This window comes from Aedes albopictus, chromosome 3 (genome assembly GCF_035046485.1).
Source record: "Aedes albopictus strain Foshan chromosome 3, AalbF5, whole genome shotgun sequence".
Lineage (NCBI taxonomy): Eukaryota > Metazoa > Arthropoda > Insecta > Diptera > Culicidae > Aedes > Aedes albopictus.
This window is the reverse complement of record NC_085138.1, coordinates 428,943,902-428,966,435: the sequence shown is the minus strand read 5'-3', so window position 1 is coordinate 428,966,435 and position 22,534 is coordinate 428,943,902. Positions and strand designations below refer to the sequence as shown.

The 22,534-nt window shown below is 44.9% G+C and overlaps 1 protein-coding gene across 1 annotated transcript in view; it reads left to right on the top strand.

Annotated features, from left to right (window-relative positions):
* LOC115267983 (5-hydroxytryptamine receptor 1D) overlaps positions 1-22,534 on the top strand; it is a 322,319-nt gene that overhangs the window by 192,679 nt on the left and 107,106 nt on the right. Inside the window, exon 2 of the mRNA XM_029875846.2 lies at positions 22,152-22,518. Within this exon, the coding sequence (XP_029731706.1) occupies positions 22,174-22,518 (345 nt within the window). The 5' untranslated portion in view covers positions 22,152-22,173. The remainder of the gene's footprint in view (positions 1-22,151; positions 22,519-22,534) is intronic.

Genomic DNA, 22,534 nt, shown 5'->3' with positions numbered 1-22,534 from the left:
TTTTATGGTTCAATTAGAGGTTATATAATCCTGAAGTAACAGCTAGTTATATTAAGTAGTAAATTTTGATAATCGGGATACACAACGAACCACCGCGCATGTTAATCACTGATCGTGTTGGACTAACATCGATGTTTTACTCCCGCAGATACTACTGTTGAAAATGTCAACCCACGGGAAATATGTGCGAGCTCCGGCTGAGAAGCTGGGTACATTGGATGAATCAATTCCCGAAAATTCGTTCTTCTCAGACGAATTGTTCTCTCCTGGACTTGGCGCTATCGAAATAGTCGAGACCAACGATACGGAGTTCGTGGAAACGACAGATACCCCTGGAGAAGATGACTATCTACCAGACGACGCCTCCGAGACCGGGAATGGAACTGACGAAACACCACCTGCAGAAGCAACTAACGGAAACATGCACGAAAGAGTCGCCAACCTCGAAAAGGTAATCGCCACCTCGCACGAACGTTGGAATCATCCAAAGAACCTACCAAATCGCCCACCGAGCAAGGCGCAAGGATGGAAAACCTCCCGGTGGCCGAGAAAGGTTGGAAAGCCACTGACGGAAACAACGTGATGGACCGCGCTAGCTCAGGATCAGCTACAGCTTTCCGGTTGGATCAGATCCCACCATTCCCTAAGGATGTCCCAGCTAACAAGCTGTGGGAAGCCTGGCAACGGTTCATCGAAAACTTTGAGTTGGCAGTATCGTTAACCAGCGCTTCCGACCCCGTTAGTCGGGCTAAGCTACTCTTTCTTGCCATGGGACCAGATTTGCAAGGCATTGTTAGAGCTGCCAAGCTACGGCCAAATCTCGACAACTCTGGTTGCTATACCAGATTTGTAAGCAACGTGGACACGCACTTGAAGTCGATGACCGACACGTCATCTGAACACGAGGCTTTCATTGGGATGTACCAGATGAAAGGTGAGTCTGTCGTTACCTTTCATTCTAGACTCACAGAAAAGGTAAGGTTATGTGGATACAGCCCAGATGACCAAGACCGCTTCGTTCGAACGCAGCTGCTCAAAGGCATGCGCAACAGAGAGTTGGCCAAAACGGCTCGTACGTTTGGGTACGACACTAATTACATTGTGCTATCCGCAATAAGAAACGATGCATACGAGACAGATAACAGACCGGACGACAATCACGAACAAGCTGCCTATGCCGTAGCCCATCGAGATAACGAGGAAAGGCGCTACGGAAAAAACGTTCCGAAGGCGCAAAGTCGTGTAGGATCGATGGGACCCGACCAAAAATCGGCAAGATATGGCCAGGGTCGGCGTTCACGATGCTCGAGATGTAACCGGCTTTCTCATTCGGAAAACCCATGTCCAGCCGTCAACAAGAGGTGCAATAGTTGTGGAACCGTTGGGCATTTTGCGGCAGCTTGCCGTAAAAGACGCGTCAACCAAGTACAAGAAAGCCAGAACGAGAAGAGGAAGCGGCTCGATTCGACGGATTGGAACAAAGATGAAATTGCTCAGCAGGTACGATGAATTACTAAAAGGCCTCAATGAATAAATCAAATGACTCAAATCGACGAACATATACATAACATCCGAAACTCATGTATTTTTCAGGGTATTAACGCTATCACGATCGAAGACGTCCTAGTTGATTGCCGGGTAGGGTCGTCAAGTCCTATCTCCTTCCTAATTGATTCCGGATCCTACGCGAACATAGTAGGGGGATCGGACTGGGCAAAGCTATGCGCACAGTCACGCAAGGGTCTTGTAAATCTCGTGTCTTCGACTCTCCCAGAAAACCAAGAAATTCGAGCATACGCTGTTAAGACTCCAATGACAGTTCGTCATGCTTTTCGAGCTGAAATCGAAGTAGTTGGAGCTACGAAACCAATTGTCTCGGCTCAATTCCTAGTGGTTGAAGAGGGCCGCAGATCCCTTCTCGGAAGATCTACATCAAACGAGATGCGCCTATTAGAAGTCGGATTGGGAGTCTATAATTGCGATGAGTCAAGCCCTAATGAGATGTTCCCGAAAATGCCAGGTATCAAGGTCAAATTTAGCGTGGACAAATCCATTCCGCCGGAGAAAAACGCGTATTATAATGTGCCGGCCGCGTACCGAGAAGGGGCGAGGCAACGCTTGGAGGAAATGGAGGCCCTTGGTATCATAGAGCGAGTCAATACCGCTCCAGAGTGGATCAGTGGTATGTCGGCCGTACCGAAAGGCAAAAACGACTTCCGTCTGGTGGTGAATATGCGTTCACCAAATAAAGCCATTAAGCGTGAGTATTTCCGGCTCCCATTGTTGGATGAGATCAAGATCAAATTGCATGGGTCTCGTTTTTTTACGAAGCTGGACCTAAGTAATACCTTCTACCACCTTGAGCTCGCTAGGGAATCACGGGATTTGACCACATTTCTTACGGAGAGTGGCATGTATCGATTCACTCGGTTGATGTTTGGCGTTAACTGTGCTCCCGAGATTTTCCAGCGGGAAATGAGTCGACTACTTGAGGGAACGTTGTCGTCTATATAGATGATATTCTCATCTTCGCGGATACACTGGAAGCTCTACGCTCGACGACCGCAAAAGTCCTGAAAATCCTTAGAGACAACAATTTGACCCTGAACGTGGCTAAATGTGAGTACGAGAAAACCTACATGAAGTTCTAGGGACACGAACTCAACGAGAATGGATTCCACGTGGATGAGGCGAAGATCAAAGACGTCCGGAAATTTCGGCAACCTACTACGGTATCCGAGCTCCGCAGTTTCCTGGGATTGGCATCGTTTCTAAGCTCCTACATAAAGAACTTTGCGGACATAACAAGCCCTCTCTGGGCCGTGTCCACAACTCAAACTTGGTCTTGGGGCCCTGACCAGGCGAAAGCGTTCGAGGCTGTGAAAGATCGAATCACCAACTGCACAACTACTTTGGGATATTTTTCTGAACATGACAAAACTATCCTCTATACAGACGCGTCTCCAGTAGCACTCGGTGCAGTCCTTGTGCAACAAAACGAACGCGAACCACCAAGGGTTATCAGCTTCGCTTCAAAATCCCTAACGCCAACAGAGCAAAAGTACGCTCAGAACCAGCGAGAAGCCTTAGGTGCAGTTTGGGCGGTGGAACATTTTTCTTTTTTCCTCCTTGGAAGGCATTTCACATTACGAACTGATGCCGAAGGGGTCGCGTTCATCTTGAAAAGAACCCGAGAAAGCTCGAAGCGTGCTCTCACTAGAGCCGACGGTTGGGCACTCAGGCTGAGCCCCTACGATTACGACGTCGAATTCGTCCGAGGTCGAGACAATATTGCAGACCCTTCGTCCCGGTTATACGTTGGCGTGGACGAACCTTTCGACGAATATCGGAGCCCGTGGGAAATTGGCTGTTTGGAGGTGAACGCTACGGGTTTTCTCACCGAACACGAAATCAGAGATGCGACAGCAACAGATCGAGAACTGCAAGGCGTAATAGATTCGCTTGAAACGGATAACTGGCCCCCTGAATTGAAAAAGTTCAAGTCTGTTGCTGATGATCTATCTGTCAACAAAGGAATAGTTGTTAAAAACGGTTGTGCTGTAATCCCTGCCTTGCTCCGTGAAAGAACACTTGATTTGGCACATAACGGTCATCCGATGGTTAACAAGCAGAAAAGCATCCTTAGAGAACGGGTATGGTGGCCAGGAATGGCCAGTGCAGCAGAAGAGTGGGTGAAGGCTTGTCGAATTTGTGCAACTAACGGCAGACCCGAAAGGCCAACACCAATGAAAAGGGTACCTGTGCCACAATCAGTGTGGGAAGCTATAGCCGTAGATTTTAACGGACCCTACGTAAGATACGGAGGAATCTCAGTGTTGGTGATCGTAGACTACCGATCCAGATACGTAATTGCCCGACCCGTGAAGTCTACCAGCTTCGACCATACCAAGCGAATTCTTGAGGAACTTTTCGAGAGAGAAGGGTTTCCCAAAAGTATCCGTTCTGACAATGGTCCTCCTTTCAATAGCGAAGATTATTCAAGCTACTGTATGGAAAGAGGCATACAGACCATCTTCTCGACACCGCTCTTCCCGCAGCAAAACGGGTTAGTGGAGAACTCCATGAAACTAATTAATCGAGCAATGTCAGCAGCGATCAGCCTAAACACCAGCTTTAACGATGAACTGCAGGCAGCGGTAAATGCTCATAACGCGGCTGTTCACACTGTGACTGGAGTTCCACCCGAAGAGGTATTCCTAGGGAGGAAAATCAAACGCCACTTACCGCTCTTGCTGCACAAGAAAGCGGATTTCAATGACGACGCGTTGAACTTGAAGGACGAAGAAGCAAAGCTGCGTGGAAAGGAACGGGAAGATGCGAGGAGAGGTGCGCGGGAGTGCAGCGTCAAACCAGGTGACACGGTTATCGTCGAACGGTCGAGTCGAAGCAAAGGAGAAACAAGATTTGCCCCTCAAAAGTATACAGTTCTACAGGAAAACAACGGGAATCTGGTGCTGAGTAACGACGAAGGTCAGACACTGAAACGACACGTTACACAAACCAAAAAGGTTTCCAATTGGCGTGAAGAAATTCCGAAGACTGACCAGACCGGTGAGACCTCCAAACGCCCCACCCGTGAAAAAAGAGCTCCTGCATACTTGCAGAATTACGTTCAACATCTAGGGGAATAGTATTTTGTATAAGATTGGAACCGACATAAAGATTTTCTTGAACTTGAATTGAATAAATAACGAATCAACAACATATGTAACTATCGTACAAATAGGCGTTATGCGTTTAAAACTTATTTACTTCGACTTACTTGCACTGGGCTTTAGTTCCTGGTAGATTGGCTCATTTGTGTTCTGCTTATAATCCCCCAGTAACCATGTTCAGCAAATATAGCCCTCGCCTAACTGATGACATCACTGATTTCGATGTAGCGGGCAACGTCGATCATCATGATATCCAAAGATTACTTACTGGATTATCTTGGGCCCAGTCTAAATCAAATCCGATCGATTTCCACTTCAAGATGCATTCCAATAAGAATGATTTGGCTTTCAACCTGCAAGCATAACAGTAATCATGAATATTTGCCCTTGAAATTTGTCGCGACAAAAATCACTGATAAATAAGTAAAACAACTGGCTTACATCAACAAATTCCAAATATTAACTATTGCCGACTTTAGATGAAGCTTCGTAGACAGATGCTGGATCAATATTCACTATTTCTGCTCCTAATACCGTTATTAAACTTCGATCGCGTGAGATTGAATGTGCTGATACTGACGAAACTAAAACTTGTTTATTTTGATTTCCTAGAGCAAATTTGCTGTTCAGAAAGTGATATATCATAAACGTCACTACTGAGCCCAATGCAAAATAAATGGTTGACAGAGTGCCCCACAGTAAATCCAAAGAGTAGAAAATTAGCATTGGGAGCTGCACGGAAAATCCAAACTACCTAATTTTTGGGTCGATTTTACTCAAAAATGGCATGCAGCCAATTTTTTTCGATTTATTTAAATATGTTTTTAAAATGGAGGAGAGGGTGGATGTGGGACACGAGTTGCCATCCCTAACAGACATAATCCACCCACATCAATCCGAACATACTTCGGATCCCGAAGCATCACAGCCGACTGGGCAGCCGATGGAGTCGACGAAGCGACAGACCATCAATCGTCCTCTTTCGTTCACTGACTGCCACCACGTGCGGACGTACGGGTAAGTTCTCCCGCTCGAGCAATCAATTCGGCGGATTAATTCGGACGGCCAATTCGGCCGGCATGTTCAGCCGGCCAATTTGGCTGGATGTTTCTGCCGGAGCAAATAACGGAATTTCACAAACCCCTATCAGAACCCTCTGTTACACCCCTGAGAACCTCAGAAACCCCCAAAAAGCCTGCGTAACGCCTCAGTAACACCTCTGAAACTCGCCAAATATCATCTGAAGCCGTCTAAAATGCCTTCGAAATCCCGCTAAAACTCCCTCGGACATCATGTAACGCACCTGAGAACCTCAGAAACCACCAAAAACACCTTCGTAACGCCTCTGAAACTCGCCAAATATCATCTGAATCTGTCTGAAATGCCTTCGAAATCCCCCTAAACCCCCCTCGGACCTCATGTAACGCATCTGAGCACCTCAGAAACCCCTCCGTAACGCCTACGTAACGCCTAAGTAACACCTCTGAAACTTGACAAAAATCATCCGAAGCTGTCTGAAATGCCTTCGAAATCCCCCTAAAACCCCCTCGGAGCCCATGTAGCGCACCTGAGACTCTTCGAAACTCCCCGAAAATACCCCTGAAGCCCGCCCCTGGTGCAACACCTCTGACACCCTCCCCCCTCCTGAAACTACCATGAAATCCCTCTGAAACCCCGCAGGGCCTCCTTTAAATTTTTAGGTCATTCGCTTTTCTTAAACTTCTTTGCAATCTCTAAATCCATTTAGGTTATGAACTGAATCCATTTAGGTAAAAACTCTATTTAGGCAGTCCCGACTCGTTACCTTAATGGAGGTTTTGGTGTAACGGCTGTATCTGCGTATCTACACTGTTGCGGGTCGAGTGTAGAAGCGGATGGTGACGGATATCGCAGCTGTTCGTCCCAGAGTTGCTGGTTTTCCTACAGCTTCTTCTTGCATGCGAACTTAAGCAATTTCGGCACAGTCCATTTTACTGCTCACACTTCCAACGCCCGTCCACGGAGAGTGATTTGAAGGCCCTACACTCCTGGATACGATACCCGGCGTTCTTGCAAGCTGAACACTAGGTATTTTGCATCCTCACGATTTGTAAGCGGATTGGCTTCGGAACTGAATATCGCGTCGTGACAAGTGTTGACGCTTCCTCTCGAGCTCGAACTGTTCTTTCCGAATGCTGCTGACCTTCTACTGGTGTACACTGTCACTTTGCGTACTGCTTTCACTACACTGATCATGAAGAGGCCGAACGTTTTGAGATTTATTTACCTTCGAAAATCCTTGGAGATATGAACCCCATTTTATTTAAGGATGTGGTTGGAGTTTGGCGACCAGTTCCGCTAGAAGGGAAGGATTTGACAGATGGGCGGTTTGTCCTGCGACTTCAAGGTGATTACAGAGACTTTGTATCATGCCCGTGCACAAGGGAAGGGGGGGGGGGTGTCAAACACCCCCCATTACCGACGCTCCATACACTAGGTGCTCCTTCGCCTTTTGCAGAAATTGGGAAAAAAACCCCTCCCTTGGTGCCCTTCTGTGCACGGGCCTGCTTTGTATAGACATCCCAAAATCAATATTGTTTTGAAATTTCTCCACTTTCAGTGGTGGCGCGAGCGAACTTTGGCCAAAACGGCTGAAATCAGCAGCTCTGGACGGACATAAAGCATATGAGAGTTTCCATAATGTAAGGTACCGATTCAGCTAGAAGTAGAAGTGTTTCCAGAATCAACAGGCCCTGACAGGAGCAAGCTGTGCAGGCGATGTGGCGCCGAAGGCCACACGGCACAAGGATGCACGAGTCCACCCATGTGTTTGGCCTTCAAGAAAACCGTAGTGAACTAATCACAGTGCAGGTAACGCAGCTGAACCTGAACTACTGTGACGCAGCTCAGCAACTGTTGTCAGGCGGCTTCTGAGTTGGGGACAAATATCGCCATCATAGCGGACCCACACCGAGTACCCGTTGGCAACGGCAATTGGGTCGCGGATGGGTCCAGCAAAATGACGGCGATATGGATGACGGGTAAATACCCCGTCCAGGAGTTGGTGTCTACTACCTATGAGGGGTTCAAGGTCGCCAAAGTAAGCGGGGTCTTCTTCTGTAGCTGTTATGCACATCCGCGCTGGTCTATCGAGCAGGTCACGCAGATGACGACCGTGCTGACAGGACGAAGGCCGGTGGGTAATTTCATTGCCTGGGCCGTGTAATGGGGAAGCAGTTTCATGAACCAGGGAGGTCAGGCCCTACTAGAGAAACTGGCCATATTAGATATCGACCTGGCCAAGTCCTCGAAGGTAAAAGAGGTCATACTTGGACGAAGGGGTATTTGGGGAGGCGCTCCGCCGTGAGCAAAACCTACGACGCTTCTCTCGCGTTTGTGCGATGCTACTATGCTTAGGCGAATCCACCCTAGAAATGGGAGACCACCGGATTACTGGTGGACTCAAGCGATTTACGGATCTGCGCCGCGCTTGCCTACGGACTAGGCGGCGGATACAGCGAGCACGATCTGAAGAAGAGCGAAATGAACGACGGGTGGTGTTTGCCACTGCAAAATCCGCGTTGAATACCGAGATAAGGGCAAGTAAAAAGACCTGCTTTGAGGGCCTCTGTCTGCGAATCCGTGGGGTTGCTGCCTACAGGATCGTGATGGCCAAGACGAGAGTTGTAATGGCTCCTACAGAGCAATCTCCAGAGATTTCAAAGGGGATTGTAGGGGGGCTTTCTCCGCGCCATAATCCTAGTCGTAGGCCTCCTTTCGTATGACAGCCAGGGACTGAGGCTGGTGATGAGAAGAGAGTCACCGATGTGGAACTTGCGAGGATAGAAAGTCCCGTACGTAAGGCCCCAACTCCGGACGGAGTTCCGAACCTGGCCTTGAAAGTAGGTATTGCAGAGGCTCCCGAGATGTTCAGGTCTGCTATGCAGAAATGCCTGGACGAGGGAGTTTTCCCAGAAGTTTGGAAGAGGCATTGTCTGGTTCTATTGCCAAAGGTGGGGAAGATGCTTAAAAAGAGCAGGTCGATCGTAGACGCTATCCTGTCGGTTACGAAAACCGCCGAAATAGCGCTCCAGCGTAACAGAATGGATATTCGCTTCTGTGCAGTAGTGACTCTGGATGTTTGGCACGCATTCAATAGCGCCAGTTAGGAGGATATTGCCGATGCGGGACCCGGGCACCTGTATAAGATTGTTGGGAGTAACTACCAAAATTGAACACTAGTTTACGACATAGAGGTGGGTCGAAAGCGCTTTCACATAACCTCAGGAGTCCCGCAAGGTTCCATATCCTGGATCCGATGTTATGGAATGTCATGTGAGACGAGGTGTTGAGGATGGAGTTCCCGGTGGGGGTGGAGATCGTCGGCTTCGCTGACTACATTACGCTGGAAGTCTACGGTCAATCGATCGAAGAAATGGAGTTGGAAAGGAATACCCGGTAAGGGCCGGGACAGGTGGAAGCCCTACTGTCAGCAACCTTCTGGTGCAGCTGTTAGGGCCTGAAAGATAATAATACTCTTGCGTTCAGCAGGTCAGATCATGTAGCACGTAAGCAGCAGTTCTTGATGCTTACCAAACAGTTGGGCGCGGGCGTGGTGATTGACCCTGCCCGATTTCCGAGGACAAAAGGAGTAATGAGGACCATTCGGGAAACTGTTTAGCGCCAACATGCTATCCAGGTGTTCGATTTTCGTTCCTACGCTGCTAACCTTGAGCGTGTGATGTGCATTAGCCCCTCTCTAAGACAATGCCTTCTTCGTGATTCCGGAGAGGCATAGGGTTTGGCGACCATGGGAATGTGTTTTGTGGGTCTAGGGGAGAGTAGTCCTGGTTTTTACTTTTGGTGTAGACGACGGCTGCAGCCCCACACTACCTGGAGCTTCTTGTTCGGGAGTCTGTTAAGCATGATTTAGAAGAAAAAAAAACAGCACGAGAGCACAAGAAGAGTTTATTGTGCCACTAGTTGTTTCATTCTTTTCTGAATGTTCCCCATGAAAGCCGAGATGGACAGAATTGCTGGCATAAAATATCGGGTGCAGGTTTTACACCCAGAACCCTGGATTATGCCCAAAATTTCCAATTATGGGTGATTAAACATTCCACAAGCTATTAATTCAGATTTCCTTCACCTACAACCCATGAATGAACCGACACTGCACAACCCGTGTGCAAATGGACCCCATTGGAGGACGATGATCACCTTGCTGCACTCTCTCAGAGCCAGCGCATCCAGAGCGCAATGCAACAATCTCCAAGGACAAGCATACCTTTGCAGCAAATGTTTACAATTCATTAAATGCAGCCCAATTTCGGGCAAACACAGAATTCCGGTATACATACCTATAGGTATCAAGCCCAATGAGAACGACCTCCACCCAACTGCAAAGCTCGACCAAGAAAACACGAAAACCATCATCAGCGCTACATATCCGCCCTAAAGCCAAAGCTAAATCTACCAAACGGATGCCGCCGCCGTATGAACGGAAAAGAAGCCAAACGGTAGTGGGAGAGTGCTATCGGTCGTCGGTGCGGTGCGGTGCTCCGATAAGAAGTAGGGATTTCCGACAAAAGCTCCGGGATTTATGGGGACACGTACGTACGTGTGGATACCGGTGTGCGGAATCGATTTGCTTTTGGTCAGGTCCGGTACCTATAGCTGCTTCGGTTAATTCGGTGCATATTAGGACGACACGATACCTACTACTGTACTACTGTATGGTGATGGCGTCAGTGTGTCGGAAGCTGGGCGGACACGTGTTGGGTGGCTTTTTCATCTTCTTTTTTCCGGCATTTGTCACCGCGCGGTGGCCATGTGTGGGGGCCATGTCAATAGGGGTTGCAAACAAATGCACCGCTTTTCGTTGGATGACTGCTGACACAGTGGTGAGTGAGTATAAAGTGGTGAAGCACAAGAAGCTCTAGTATGGCGAAGTGGTGGTGAGCAGACTTAAGCTACTGTGTGACTGTCATGTGCATAGATACAGATGAAGTGCTCTGTTAATTGGATTTTCACTTTGATTTCTTGAATTGAATTTTCTCTTGGAATGATGCCTACACATATGAAAAACATGTAGAAAAGCTAATTTTAATATCGTTTGAGTAGGGGAACAATACTATCAGCTAAAACTATAGCACAGAGAAACAGACGTAACACTTATCATTGAAAAACGTCGACATGAAATTATAACCGCCCAATGCTAAACTGTTTTATTCTTAGAAATAAATAAAAAAGAAAACACTTTTTTATACAGTGTAACTTCTGAGGCAGCAGGACGGAGCTCAAATTTCAATTCGGCAGCAAACAAGAACATAGAAATTGATTTGCTGGGGCGGAGACGTCTGCTAACTGCACTTAATAGACAGTTTGTTGCGTGAAACCTCAAGAGATACGATATAATATACTTTTCCGAGTCCGTTTCGGCACGTGGTTTGCGTGTCAGAAAGCCATTAATCACCAGGTGAAGTTCAAAAGCCGAATTAGTGGAACCGAAATGTGCCTTCGAAATAAAATAAAAAAGTGAGTGAATCCTTGAAAGCTGATAGCTCGTAAAAAATAAAAGAAAAAGCAAGAAACATCCACTCTTGAGCTAGCTGGACATGATTTATACGCCAGATGTCCTTTAGGCCGCTGCCATCATCAGGTGTTAAGCAAAAAGCTTTCTGGCATTTGAAAGGAAATTTGGACGAAAGAAGAAAAAAATCGGAAACGTGGGGGGAAACAATAAGATGTGCTTTGACCGTCATCCGGGACAAGGGTCGAATGTAGCCACCATGAATCTTGAGACGTTAACAACTTTCACGGTAAGCTACACATAATCGAGTTAAAGCCACATAAGGGAAATAATGCACCTTTCTAATGATGACTTATGGAAGGTTCTTTTTCTTTAAAGAGAGATCCCTTTGGAAAGTCTTAAATTAATTTATTTGCAAACCGCATCGTTAATCTCAACCTGCAAGACCTATTCACCAATGCAATGAAATCGTCCAGAAGAGATAGTCTTACCCCGCAAAAACATTTAAATCTTAATTTCGAATCAATTTACACAATTATATATTTCACTTACTGTTCACAAACAGAACAAACCCAAATCCTCCCCTCAGCACATTCCAAGCTTCTAACCATCTCTATCTCAGCTTGACGTACTCACTCAACAGCTTCCACATTCGACCTGACCCAACCTCATGGCCTCTGACCTGACCATCCAATCCAACCATCCCTGTGGTCAGCATATTCTGAATCTTCCGGATTGTGCGCCGCAGCCAGACAGACCCCAAACAATTTGTTTCCATTCATTTGGCAAAAGCAACTGTTGTTGTTGTAGATATGAGCAGGACAACAACAATTAAATTAATTTCATTTTCTTGTGGAACACCACATTTCGGGCAGCTTTGGATGGTGTGGAAAGGCAAGGATATGTGTATTTGTATTGTGTCCCGCCGCCGTTGCCGGTCGGTCGTACTGCAAAAGAGTGGCAGCGGCAGGAGAACTCTCGTTCTGAGGAAGCTAGGAAGCTTGAGATAACCGACGACGTACCATGGGGAAGACCGGGAAAAAATGCAATCCCCAAAAATCGAACTGTTTATAAAAAAATGTTGAGAAATGAATTCATTTATTGAAGATTCAAGAATGTTACAAATTATTAGGAGAAACATATAAATAAAAAGATGTAGAGTGTAAAGTAAGTAGGGTATTGGATCCCTTATTAAACATGTGGCTCCCATTTTCATCCTACGAAAAACAATGGATGGAAGCGTTGTTTGGTTTGTTTCATATTTTTGTATTTTTTGGTAGACGTGGGCACGCATGATAACAAAAAGAACGGAATCAAACGGTGCCCTAACCGCTTGTTTTCGAATAGGATGAATATGGGAGCGTGAGATTACTGATGGCACACATACCCTATGTGTTTTTTTTTCTTCATGCAAAAATCGTCTAAAAGATTCCTCCGGCACCACCTTATTTCCTGAGCAGTAGAGAATAACAAAAGCATAAGGAGCTGTGTTATTTGGGCGAAATAACTTAATAACAGAATCGATGATTTTTATGTTATTAACATAACATATTATGTTATAAACTTGTCTGTCATAAGCGGCAAAATAACAAATGAGGGGTCCAGAATCAAAGGGGTGTAAGTGACCATTTTGTCGATTTTGAGCTGAGCATATCATAAAATTCTTCAGATTTCAAGCTTTCAGGAACTTTTTTAAGATTGTTTCTACGATGATTGGAAACATTACAATAAATCAGAGAAAATTGGGTTGATTTTGAAACTCCATACATTTTATATGGGAAGAAAAATTGGTCAAAAACTTTAAACCTCATTTACTCGAAAGTGGGGTTTTGTCACTTACGCCCCTTTGCTTCTAACCCCCTTAAATATCATAACAAAGAAATGTTCTTGGAAAACCATTTTAATAACTTGTTTTGTTAGTTTCAATAACAACTTAATAACAGTGAATTTGGAAAATATTTCAATAACAAATTTAGATATTAATATATTATTGATAATAATCGGAAAGCAAAATTTGTTATGGTATCAAAATCGTAACTAAATAAATTATGATACTTATTATATAAAGTTATTCACTTTGCCTCACAAACCTACCAATAACATGAGTAACAATACTTGAAATGATCGAAAAATACTATATTCATATTCAGAAACAGAATGAATTAATTATTTTAAAATAATATTAAAAAAAAACTTCCAGAAATTTCTCCGAGAGTACTTACACGGAATCATTCACAGATTTTCAAAGACTCCACTAGAAATTCCTCCAAAATTATGAACAGAATCGCTTCAAGAATTCCTTCAGAATTTCCCGTGATTATTTGTTCCGAATTTCATCTTAAGATTTCTTTGAGAATTTCACCAGGAGTTTTTTCTGAGGAATTCTCTTGGAGTTTTTTCAAAAATTTTGCCAAGAATGCTAATAATTGCTCAGAAGAATTACTTCTGCAATTTCTAAGAAGATTGCGCCAGAAGTTCTTTTGAAGACTTCTCAGGGTATCGAAGGGCTCCTCCAGATCTTCCAAGTGTTTTTCCGAATATTATTTAAGCAATTTTCAGAGGATTCGTTCAGAAATTTGCTTCCTAACTGAGTACAAAAATAGATCAAAACAAAAGGACAGATCATTATTATCGAATTGTTGCTGTGATTTCAAAACTTGTTACTGTTGTGCTATTGTTGATTAGTTGATCAATAGTACAACAATAATAAAACTCGTACTTCAACAAAACATGTTATTGATATGTAATTAAGTGAATGTATGTCAATAAATTGATTATAACAAAACGAGATTGTCCAAAAAAATTTGTTGTGGAAAAGCTATGCCTTCATAATTAAATAATAACAAAACAAGATATAAAAACAGGTTATGTAATTTCGTAGTTATTAATTTGATATTCTCCTCTGCTCGGGTTTGAAGGGGAGGCGATTCATGCTATGCGCACTGCTTCGTGAGCCCTTCGGTTCTTGTTAATCTGTTATTTCTATACTTTGGTTGTGATATTTGTAGTTTGCCCTGAGGATGTATGAATAAACATTCAAAAAGTCGACTTTTAACCTAACCGTTTGTTTTTGAAGAAACCCGAAGACCGATATAGCGCCAAAAAGTCCCAAAAAATATTATATACTTTCGCCGTTTAGCGGTCGACATGCTAGGGAATCGCGCCACTTGGGCGGTGGCTTCTATATTCGTCTGTTTTCCACTATAACTCAGTCAAATTTGAACCAATTGACACAGCTTTTGGAATGTGGTGAGATAGATATCCCGAGCAGAAAAGAATAGCAACAAACTAACATATCGAGGTATTTATCTTAAATAACATTATACCTCGATATGCCCTTCATTTGGTAGACATAAGGGGCAAAATAACACAAATGAATACTATTATTTTGTATAAATAACACCTGAAAAATAACAAGTCTTGTTCAAGGGGGGAGACAGCTCGACGTAGAGCTACACTTTGTTGATTGAGCAACTCCGAGCTGCTCACTTTTTGCTCTGAAAAGCTTGATGTGTATGGCTACTTCGATCTTAATTTGTTGAACCCACAGGGACAAGAATGACATTTTCACTTGAGTTGTGGTGTGGATGCAATTGAATATGAGTCTGGTTCCCCAGAATAATTTTGCTGAAACCGTTAAGCACCGTCGATTGAACCGTTGATTTAATTACATGCATCTTCATATCTACGACACGGGAATGTGTAATCCTTTCATAACTTTGTTAGCAAGTTACGACAGTTGTGGCTTTGTTTCTACGTTTGGGCCGTTTGGGTCTGGCCAAAGTCTACGCTCCATACAAATTTCGAAAATTTTGTAAGAACAAAATTCTATTAGGGGAAAGGGGGCCTGAGATGGCCGAAAAACATCTACAATGTACAGCGCCTTTGACGTTTCGTAGTCAAAATTTGATTACTTTCCAAAGAGTCAACATGGTTTTGTGTCACTTCTTCACCTCCCAAAACATAATTTTGTTTAATTTTTATCATGATGTGGAAAGACTGCTGTTACTCATCCCACGAATTTCTTTGTGGTATAGATCAGCACTAGTCTTTTGGAGACGATACGTAGTCCCAGACCAGAAACAGCTTCATGCAATATTCGCACTACATCTAGCCGGAATTTGTACGGAGACAAATACATGTTACTCCGTGTTTTGGATTGTGTACATAATTCCGTTAGTCCTCACTTCGGCCGCTAAGCCGGACTGTATCCCGACGAGCCTCAACAAGAAAATCAACGTCCTGAAAATGTTGCTACAGAATCCAAGGCCAAGCTCAACTTGTACCAGCGTTCTTTCGTTAGGTCGATTTATTTTCTCATTTAAATTGTTTATTGACAGTAGCCGTATCAACGTAGCAGCAGGTTGCTATGCACATTCGAAAATCAAGTTACAGGAGTTGCTCAGAGCTGCTCAAAGTGTAGCTCCAGAGTAGGCTTCAGAGCAAAAGCTGTCTACCCCCTTGGTCTTGTTATTTCAATAATGAATGCATACCAAAAATTCAAGTGCTCTACTTGTTATCCAGAAGGTATGAAATAACAAAGTAATAGCATGTCTTGTTATTAAATTGAACATTTTTCGATAGCTCCATGATGTAATAACAAATCTTGTTATTCAGTTATTTTCCCAACTAAATCAACAATACCACATCAATACCTTACTTTGCTCAAATACCTCCATTTGTTATTGTGGTGTTCTCGTGACATTTCGTAGAATAATATAGCAATACCAACTTGAGGTATTAGAGCACAGGTTGCTCTTTCCACAGTATTTGTAAGGTATGCCCTTCTGCTCGGGATAGTATGTACCCGTGTACAACATTTCAAGTCAATTGGTTCAAAATTGACTGAGTTATAGTGGAAAACAGACGATTATAGAAGCCACCGCCCAAGTGGCGCAATACAAATGAAAATTGACTTCTCCATGAGCTCTGTTCGCCCATTCTGCCGGATTTGGAACGAACCTGATCCACCAGGGGCTTGCCTGGTTTTGGTAGCAGTACACGTTTTTGTCTCTTCCACTGATTCGGAAAACGCCCCTCGTCCAAGCAGATCTGCAGAGATGTACGGAACATGTCTGGGTTCGTCTCGATAGCAATTCTCAGCGCTATGTTGGGAATACCGCATCCGGGTCGGGCGCTTTCTTCACCTTCATCTTCTTGGCCGCTGCTATGTGCTCGTCGTTGATGATACTCACTCTTTCCTCTCCTACAAGGCGAAACCGTGCGTAGGCTCGTGTTGAGGGAACAACCCTTCGACGATCATTTCAGCTTCTCAGGGCATGTTTCAGCGGGAATCGCTGAGGATTTTGGCCATCGACACTCTATATGCGTCTCTCCATGGGTTAGCATTCGTATCAAGGCACAACTCCATGAAGCTCGCTTTCTTGCTTTGCAGCTTGCGGCTCGCAGCACTACTCTTCGTTCTTCTCTTTCGACGTCGGTTCTGGTTCTTTGCATTCGTCTTCTGGCGGTATTTTTTTTCTGCAGATCGTGGATCGCCTCATTCCACCAGTATGCAGGGCGACGTCTGTGACTCGGCTCGATCTTCGTTGGTATGGTTGTGTCACATGCTCGTACCAGCACTGCCGTTAACTTCTCCGGCCTCAGATCCTATCCCGGATCTTCTTTTCTGAGAGCTTCGATGTTTAAAAAGACACTACACCGTCTTAAACCAGAGGTTGCACAGACTGAACATTCACTAACATTAGGCAACGGACAAGGAACATCCAGTGGACCAGTGGAGGATTTTTCTTTTGACGAAAAGTTTCCTCCGGCTGGAGCGGGAATCGAACCCTCACTCCGTGGCACTCACAATACGCCTAAACGACTGACGCCGCTAACCGCACGGCCACGAAGCCCACAAATGTTGAGCTCCTTGTTGAACTGCTTCGTCTTCCACACTCGATCGCGAGGTTACCTTCCAATCCGAGAACTCTGTGACCGTACTCCGATCTTATATCGAACGTCCGGGTGGTCGTTGTGAGTGTATCCGTTACAAACCCTCCAATTCTTGTTTCTCGCGAGCATGGACCTACAGAAGGTGACGTCGATAAACGATTCTCGACATCCCTTCGGTAGGTGCTGATGCTTCCTTCGTTAGCCAAGTCTACGTCGAGCTAGTGCTATTGTTTCTAGCAGAGCACGCCCTCATGGGTTGGTGAAGCGGCTGCCCCACTCAACTGTCCAGGCGGTCAAGTCACCGCCGATTACTACCGGTCTCTGCTCGGCTAGCTCGTTTCTTAACTTATCTAAAATCTGGTTGAACTGTTCTATCCAGCTTTTTACGCTGTGATGAGGGGTGATGCAGTTTTGACAATTCTTGCCGACAGCCCTTGCAGCATCAGAGCTCATCAGAGTAGTCGGTTCAATTTCAGTTCAAGTTTACCAAAGTGTCAAAAATTTTCACCTCGGATGTTTTTATGTTTTTCTAGGTTTTTCTTTGTGTAGGTATTTAATGTTTTTTTCTTTAATTTTAGGTGATTGCCGGAATAGAACATGTAGAGGAAAGAGTTGACGACAAGAAATCAAATGACTCTTTTAATAATCGCAATTCTATCAACCCTCAGGCGCTTTGTATCAAATTCCCTACACTTGTTACGCTCATCCTGCCAACCTATCGAAGTCCTTTGCCGATTCCTACAAAAAAAAAAGATTTTTCTTCAGGTCATGTTGCCAGACGATGGGATTTCAGTATTATAAAGACTAAAAGGAAATAGAAGTGCCCATGGTCAATCATACCTACGTTACCCATTTAAAATCAATTTTATAAAGTAATTTTAGATCATTTTGCTTTGTACGTAGTGTTTCCCTATAAAAGCCCCCTCCCGCATCTTAGTTCTTTTATGGGCGTACCTCCGCTCCCCGGCCATGCACCAACCACACCCTGATCACCAGACACTTCCATCAGCCGATCGGTGGATCTGATCCCAACCCACCGAGCTATCGACTCTTCCGACTTCAACTCGCCAATAACGATGGCCCACATACCCGGCATAACTCCCTTATTCGACATGCGAGCACAGTAAAACAGAAGATCAAGCAAATATTTTTTCACAATTTAGGACCACCCAATCGAAAGCTCCCCCACGCGCACAGGAACCCGAGAGTCAAAAAAGGCCTTTCGAGCCCACTCGGAAGTTGCCGTTGGCTACCAGCACATTGGGGTTTCCGCGCGGTCCTTTGTTTGGCTGGCACGGTCGACTTCCTGGGCCAAACGCTACCTCAATATCTCCAAGCTCCTGCATTGAAAGTTTATACTGCCGAGCGGGTGGGGTTTGTAATGGGTTGCGGCCGTGGTTGCGGCTATCGTCGACAAATCTCCTTCCTGTGCATGCTCAATTGCATTGATTACGATAATACAAAAGAAGATGGTGTTCACAAACCTAAAATTAAAGAAGAGCTTTTCATTGAACAATGCACACAAACATATAAAACATTCAAAGTGAAAATTTTTGACATTTTCCGAAGTTGAACTGAAATTTTCGGTTACTATGATGCTGCATGGGCTGTCGGCAACAATTGTCAAAATCGAATCACCCCTCATCATAGCGTAAAAAGCTGGATTGTCCATCGAGGGGGTACGTAGCAGCTACAACAACAACTTCATTATTTTTGGCGATCACGAAGCTTTCGGTTGCCTGATACACTACTTCTTGGATGGGATACTTCCCCACCGTCCAAATAGCAGCAGTCTTCGTCGTATCCGCGACCCATATTGCATTTCGACTACGATACAGATTGCCATAGCAGCTGCCGCGGTGTGTCGCAGTGGTTGAGGTTTAGTTGGGTTACCTCGACTGCGGTTTAGTACCTCTCGCCTGCTTAAAGACCGGACATCTAGGGCCTCCCGTCGCGTTTCTGTTGCGACTTTTGCCGGCACAAAACAGACATCTCTGTTCGTTGTTGCAGTCTCGCGCCTCGTGACCTTCCTGACCGCACCACCTACACAGCTTACTTCTGTCGATTCCTTTGCAGTTCCACGCCAGGTGGCCGTATTCTATACACCTGTAGCACCCTTCCGATTGCTGGGACAATCTCAGTGGGCATACTGAAAAACCGACTTTGATTTTGCCGGTTGCCATCACTTTGTTAGCTGCGTCAGGAAGCTTAATCGACGCTGCCTGCGTTTCAAACGGTCCCATTCTCAAGCGTATGTATGTACTGGCATCTTCACGCTTTCCAAGTCGCATTACTCACCAATGGCGAGTCTCACTTCCTCCTTAGTGGTGATCTCGTCCAAACCCTTGCATTAGATCGTCACTTCGGAGCACATGGCTTTTACGTGCATCTTTTCGCCCATTTCTCCGTAAGCGTACAAAACGCAGAGCTTCTGTTTTCGAGACGCAAGACGCAAGACGCAAGACGCCAGGAGGTGTCACCATTTCCGCCGGTAATCAGTTCGTTCGCCGGTCTGGCATCTACATTTTTTTTGTTTTTTTTTGTGTGCTTCCAACGTTTCGTCTCCAGGTGACGATCTGGTTCTCTTTGGGGTGAGAACTGGTGTGGTTTCCAATGGCTTTCCATTTGCCATGGTACCTCTACCTGGAGCTGTACCGGTTTTCATTTGCTGCAGTACTGCTGCCACCAGGGCGTTCTTGGTCGCCGCTAACTCGGTTTCAGCGGCTTCCACTCTCTGAATAAGTCTTCTCCAGCCTGTGATAGCTGACCCAAGGCTTCTTTGGATTCTTGGCACGAGGCCCTTAATGTCCTTGTGCACGTTGTGTCAGTTTTCGCAGCTTCCACCTTCGATTGCTTTGGTAGTAAATGCCATGCGCTGCTGTTGATCGCACAGCTTCTGCTTTCACTTCTGCTGCTCGTGCAGCTCTTGTTCCCGCTCCTGTTGCTCCAGCTGCTATTGCTGCTTTTGCTGGTTCTCTTGCGAACGGGTTCACCACACTTTCGCGGTTTATGTTGTTGTTAGCGTTATCTTCCTCCATGCTTAAAGGATCCCTCCTTCGAGCCGCTATCTCGACTCGTCGCAAGTAGTCGTCTATTAATCTCATGGTTATCTAAATATGTAACAGGGAGGTCATGATAAGGTTGTCACGGTCCTTCATGGAGTACGGTGATCATAGCCGATCGACGTTTGTCAGGAATCTTCAACTTAGCCTACTTTGCACTGGCAAAGGTGATGAGTTTTGTAGGTACTAGGAGGCCTGCCACGATGCCGTTTCAGAATGATGTCATCTATTCTTACTAAAGAAGTGAAATAGTATGAGTACCAGCTCCATAGCGGTGTGAAGAATTAGCAATAAGTTAAAATTCACAAATACAAAGAAATTAAAAAAAAAAAAAGCTCCATAGCGTCATGTTGAGCATATCCTAGTCCTTACTGGAGTCGGTCCTATTGTGCTCAGCAGTACGCTCACTTTTCCGCTGATAGAGAAAGTGCCAACTGGTGGTTTTTCATTGACGATAGGGAACCAGTCCCTAGCTCGCACCTCTAAGTATGTATGTGTGTGACCAATTTTGTGTGGAAAATCCACAATTTAGGCCAAAAATTAAAGATGGCGGCCCAAAATCCAAATTGGCGACCCAACATTCACGATGGCAGCTGTTTTATGAAGTTTTAGGATCTAAAACCATGCAATATGGGTATATTTGGTATGGGAAAGATGCCTGGAATCCAAAAAAATGTCAACCAAAACGTCAAAGATGACAGCCCAGAAGCATGACAAAAAGCTTTGATGATGATGGTGAACCTGGGCTTGTTAGTGGAATACCTGTAAGTAAAAAGAAAATCGTGTTAAGTACTGTTTCTTTTAAGCCGAGTACTTGACACATGGTAATTAGCTGGCTAGATGCGAATATCAAAACGGGACATGTCACAAAAGTTCAGCCTATTGGACGCAGTGGCTTAATTTCCCCAACAGGGGAGGAAAAAAAGCCGAGTCGAGTACAAGACACTGAAACGACCTTACAGTTGAGGTTGAAATACGTATCTGTCAAAGGATGCAAATTCTTAGTTGAATTGAAAGGAACAGTACTTAACACGATTTACGGTTTGAAATTGACTTAGTTATAGCGGCAAATGCCCAAAATAGGTACACCTGCCCAAATGGTACAAGACCCTACCGAAGGGTAAACGGAATCGCTGTTTGACGCAGTGTTGACGCAATTATTGACAACCAGCATATTTAACAATTAAGTCCTTAAATTACTATTATTATTTTAAGGTTATTGCCCGAAGGCTGGACTACACTTAGCTATGTAAGAAAAATAGCATGATTCCGTGACGTCTGAACAATTATAATTATCTATTTATATTTCTTACGGTGTATTTCACACCAATTCCCCCCATACTTGTTTGACCGCGTTGTGGGCCATTGCTAAGGCAAAAAGTGAACCAACTTTCCAACTGCTTTAGTTCCTGGCCCCGATGGCCGAATTCTATCTTGGTTTGTACTGTTCGCTGCAATGAGTTAATGTAGCCCATCCAAAGCGAAGAAGGGCTTGGCAGCAGTACATCGAGTGTGTTTTCCCGTCTGTTGCCGTCGTCGTAACCATTCACCAACATAAACCGAGTTTTGCTACTAACTGGTTTCAATGTTGAGTGAGAAGCTAGGTAACGCTTGAAAGATTCCGGAGATTATGTCGCACCAAGTGAATGGCTGGAGCAGCCTCATCGTACTGCTGTTGGGCACTGTTGTTGTTCATTGCAGAGCACTGAAATAACGTTGCAGAGGGGAAACATTATGACTTAATACAACGTCGGAGTGACTTAACTTGTTATCTATTGGTTGTCCTTGCTGAGGCGACGTTGGAAGCTGGATCATTAGACCATTAGATTAAAATGAAGTGTTTTGCTGACCTATTTAAAATATAGTTCATTAAAGATAGGATTATGTACAGAAGCAATAGATGGATTCATACTTGCCGTTCAATAGGTCCAAAAGAAGCTTGATAGTAATGTGAAATTTCATAATGCACATCTAATCGTACGTCTTCTTCTCCCTCATCCACAGAGATAATGCCGTCGCAGCTGTAATGGATCTGAAAGCTGGCAAACATCTCGTGGCACCAGCGATCAACAATATCAGTTGCAGCAAGCAGAGCTTCACCAGTGGTTTCTTCGCCCAGATCGGCCCACTGGATGTCCTACAGGCACTGTTCATTGTGTTCCTCACATTTCTCGTGATCAGCGCCAACCTGATGGTGATCGTCGTGATCAACAGTCGCCGCTATGCAGCGTACATTCATCCGCAGCCGCGGTACCTGCTGACGTCGCTAGCGCTGAACGATCTGGCCATCGGAGTGCTGATCATTCCCTTCGGGGCGTTACCTGCCTTACTACACTGCTGGCCTTACGGTGAAATATTTTGCCAAATTCAGGTAAATTTTGTAAACC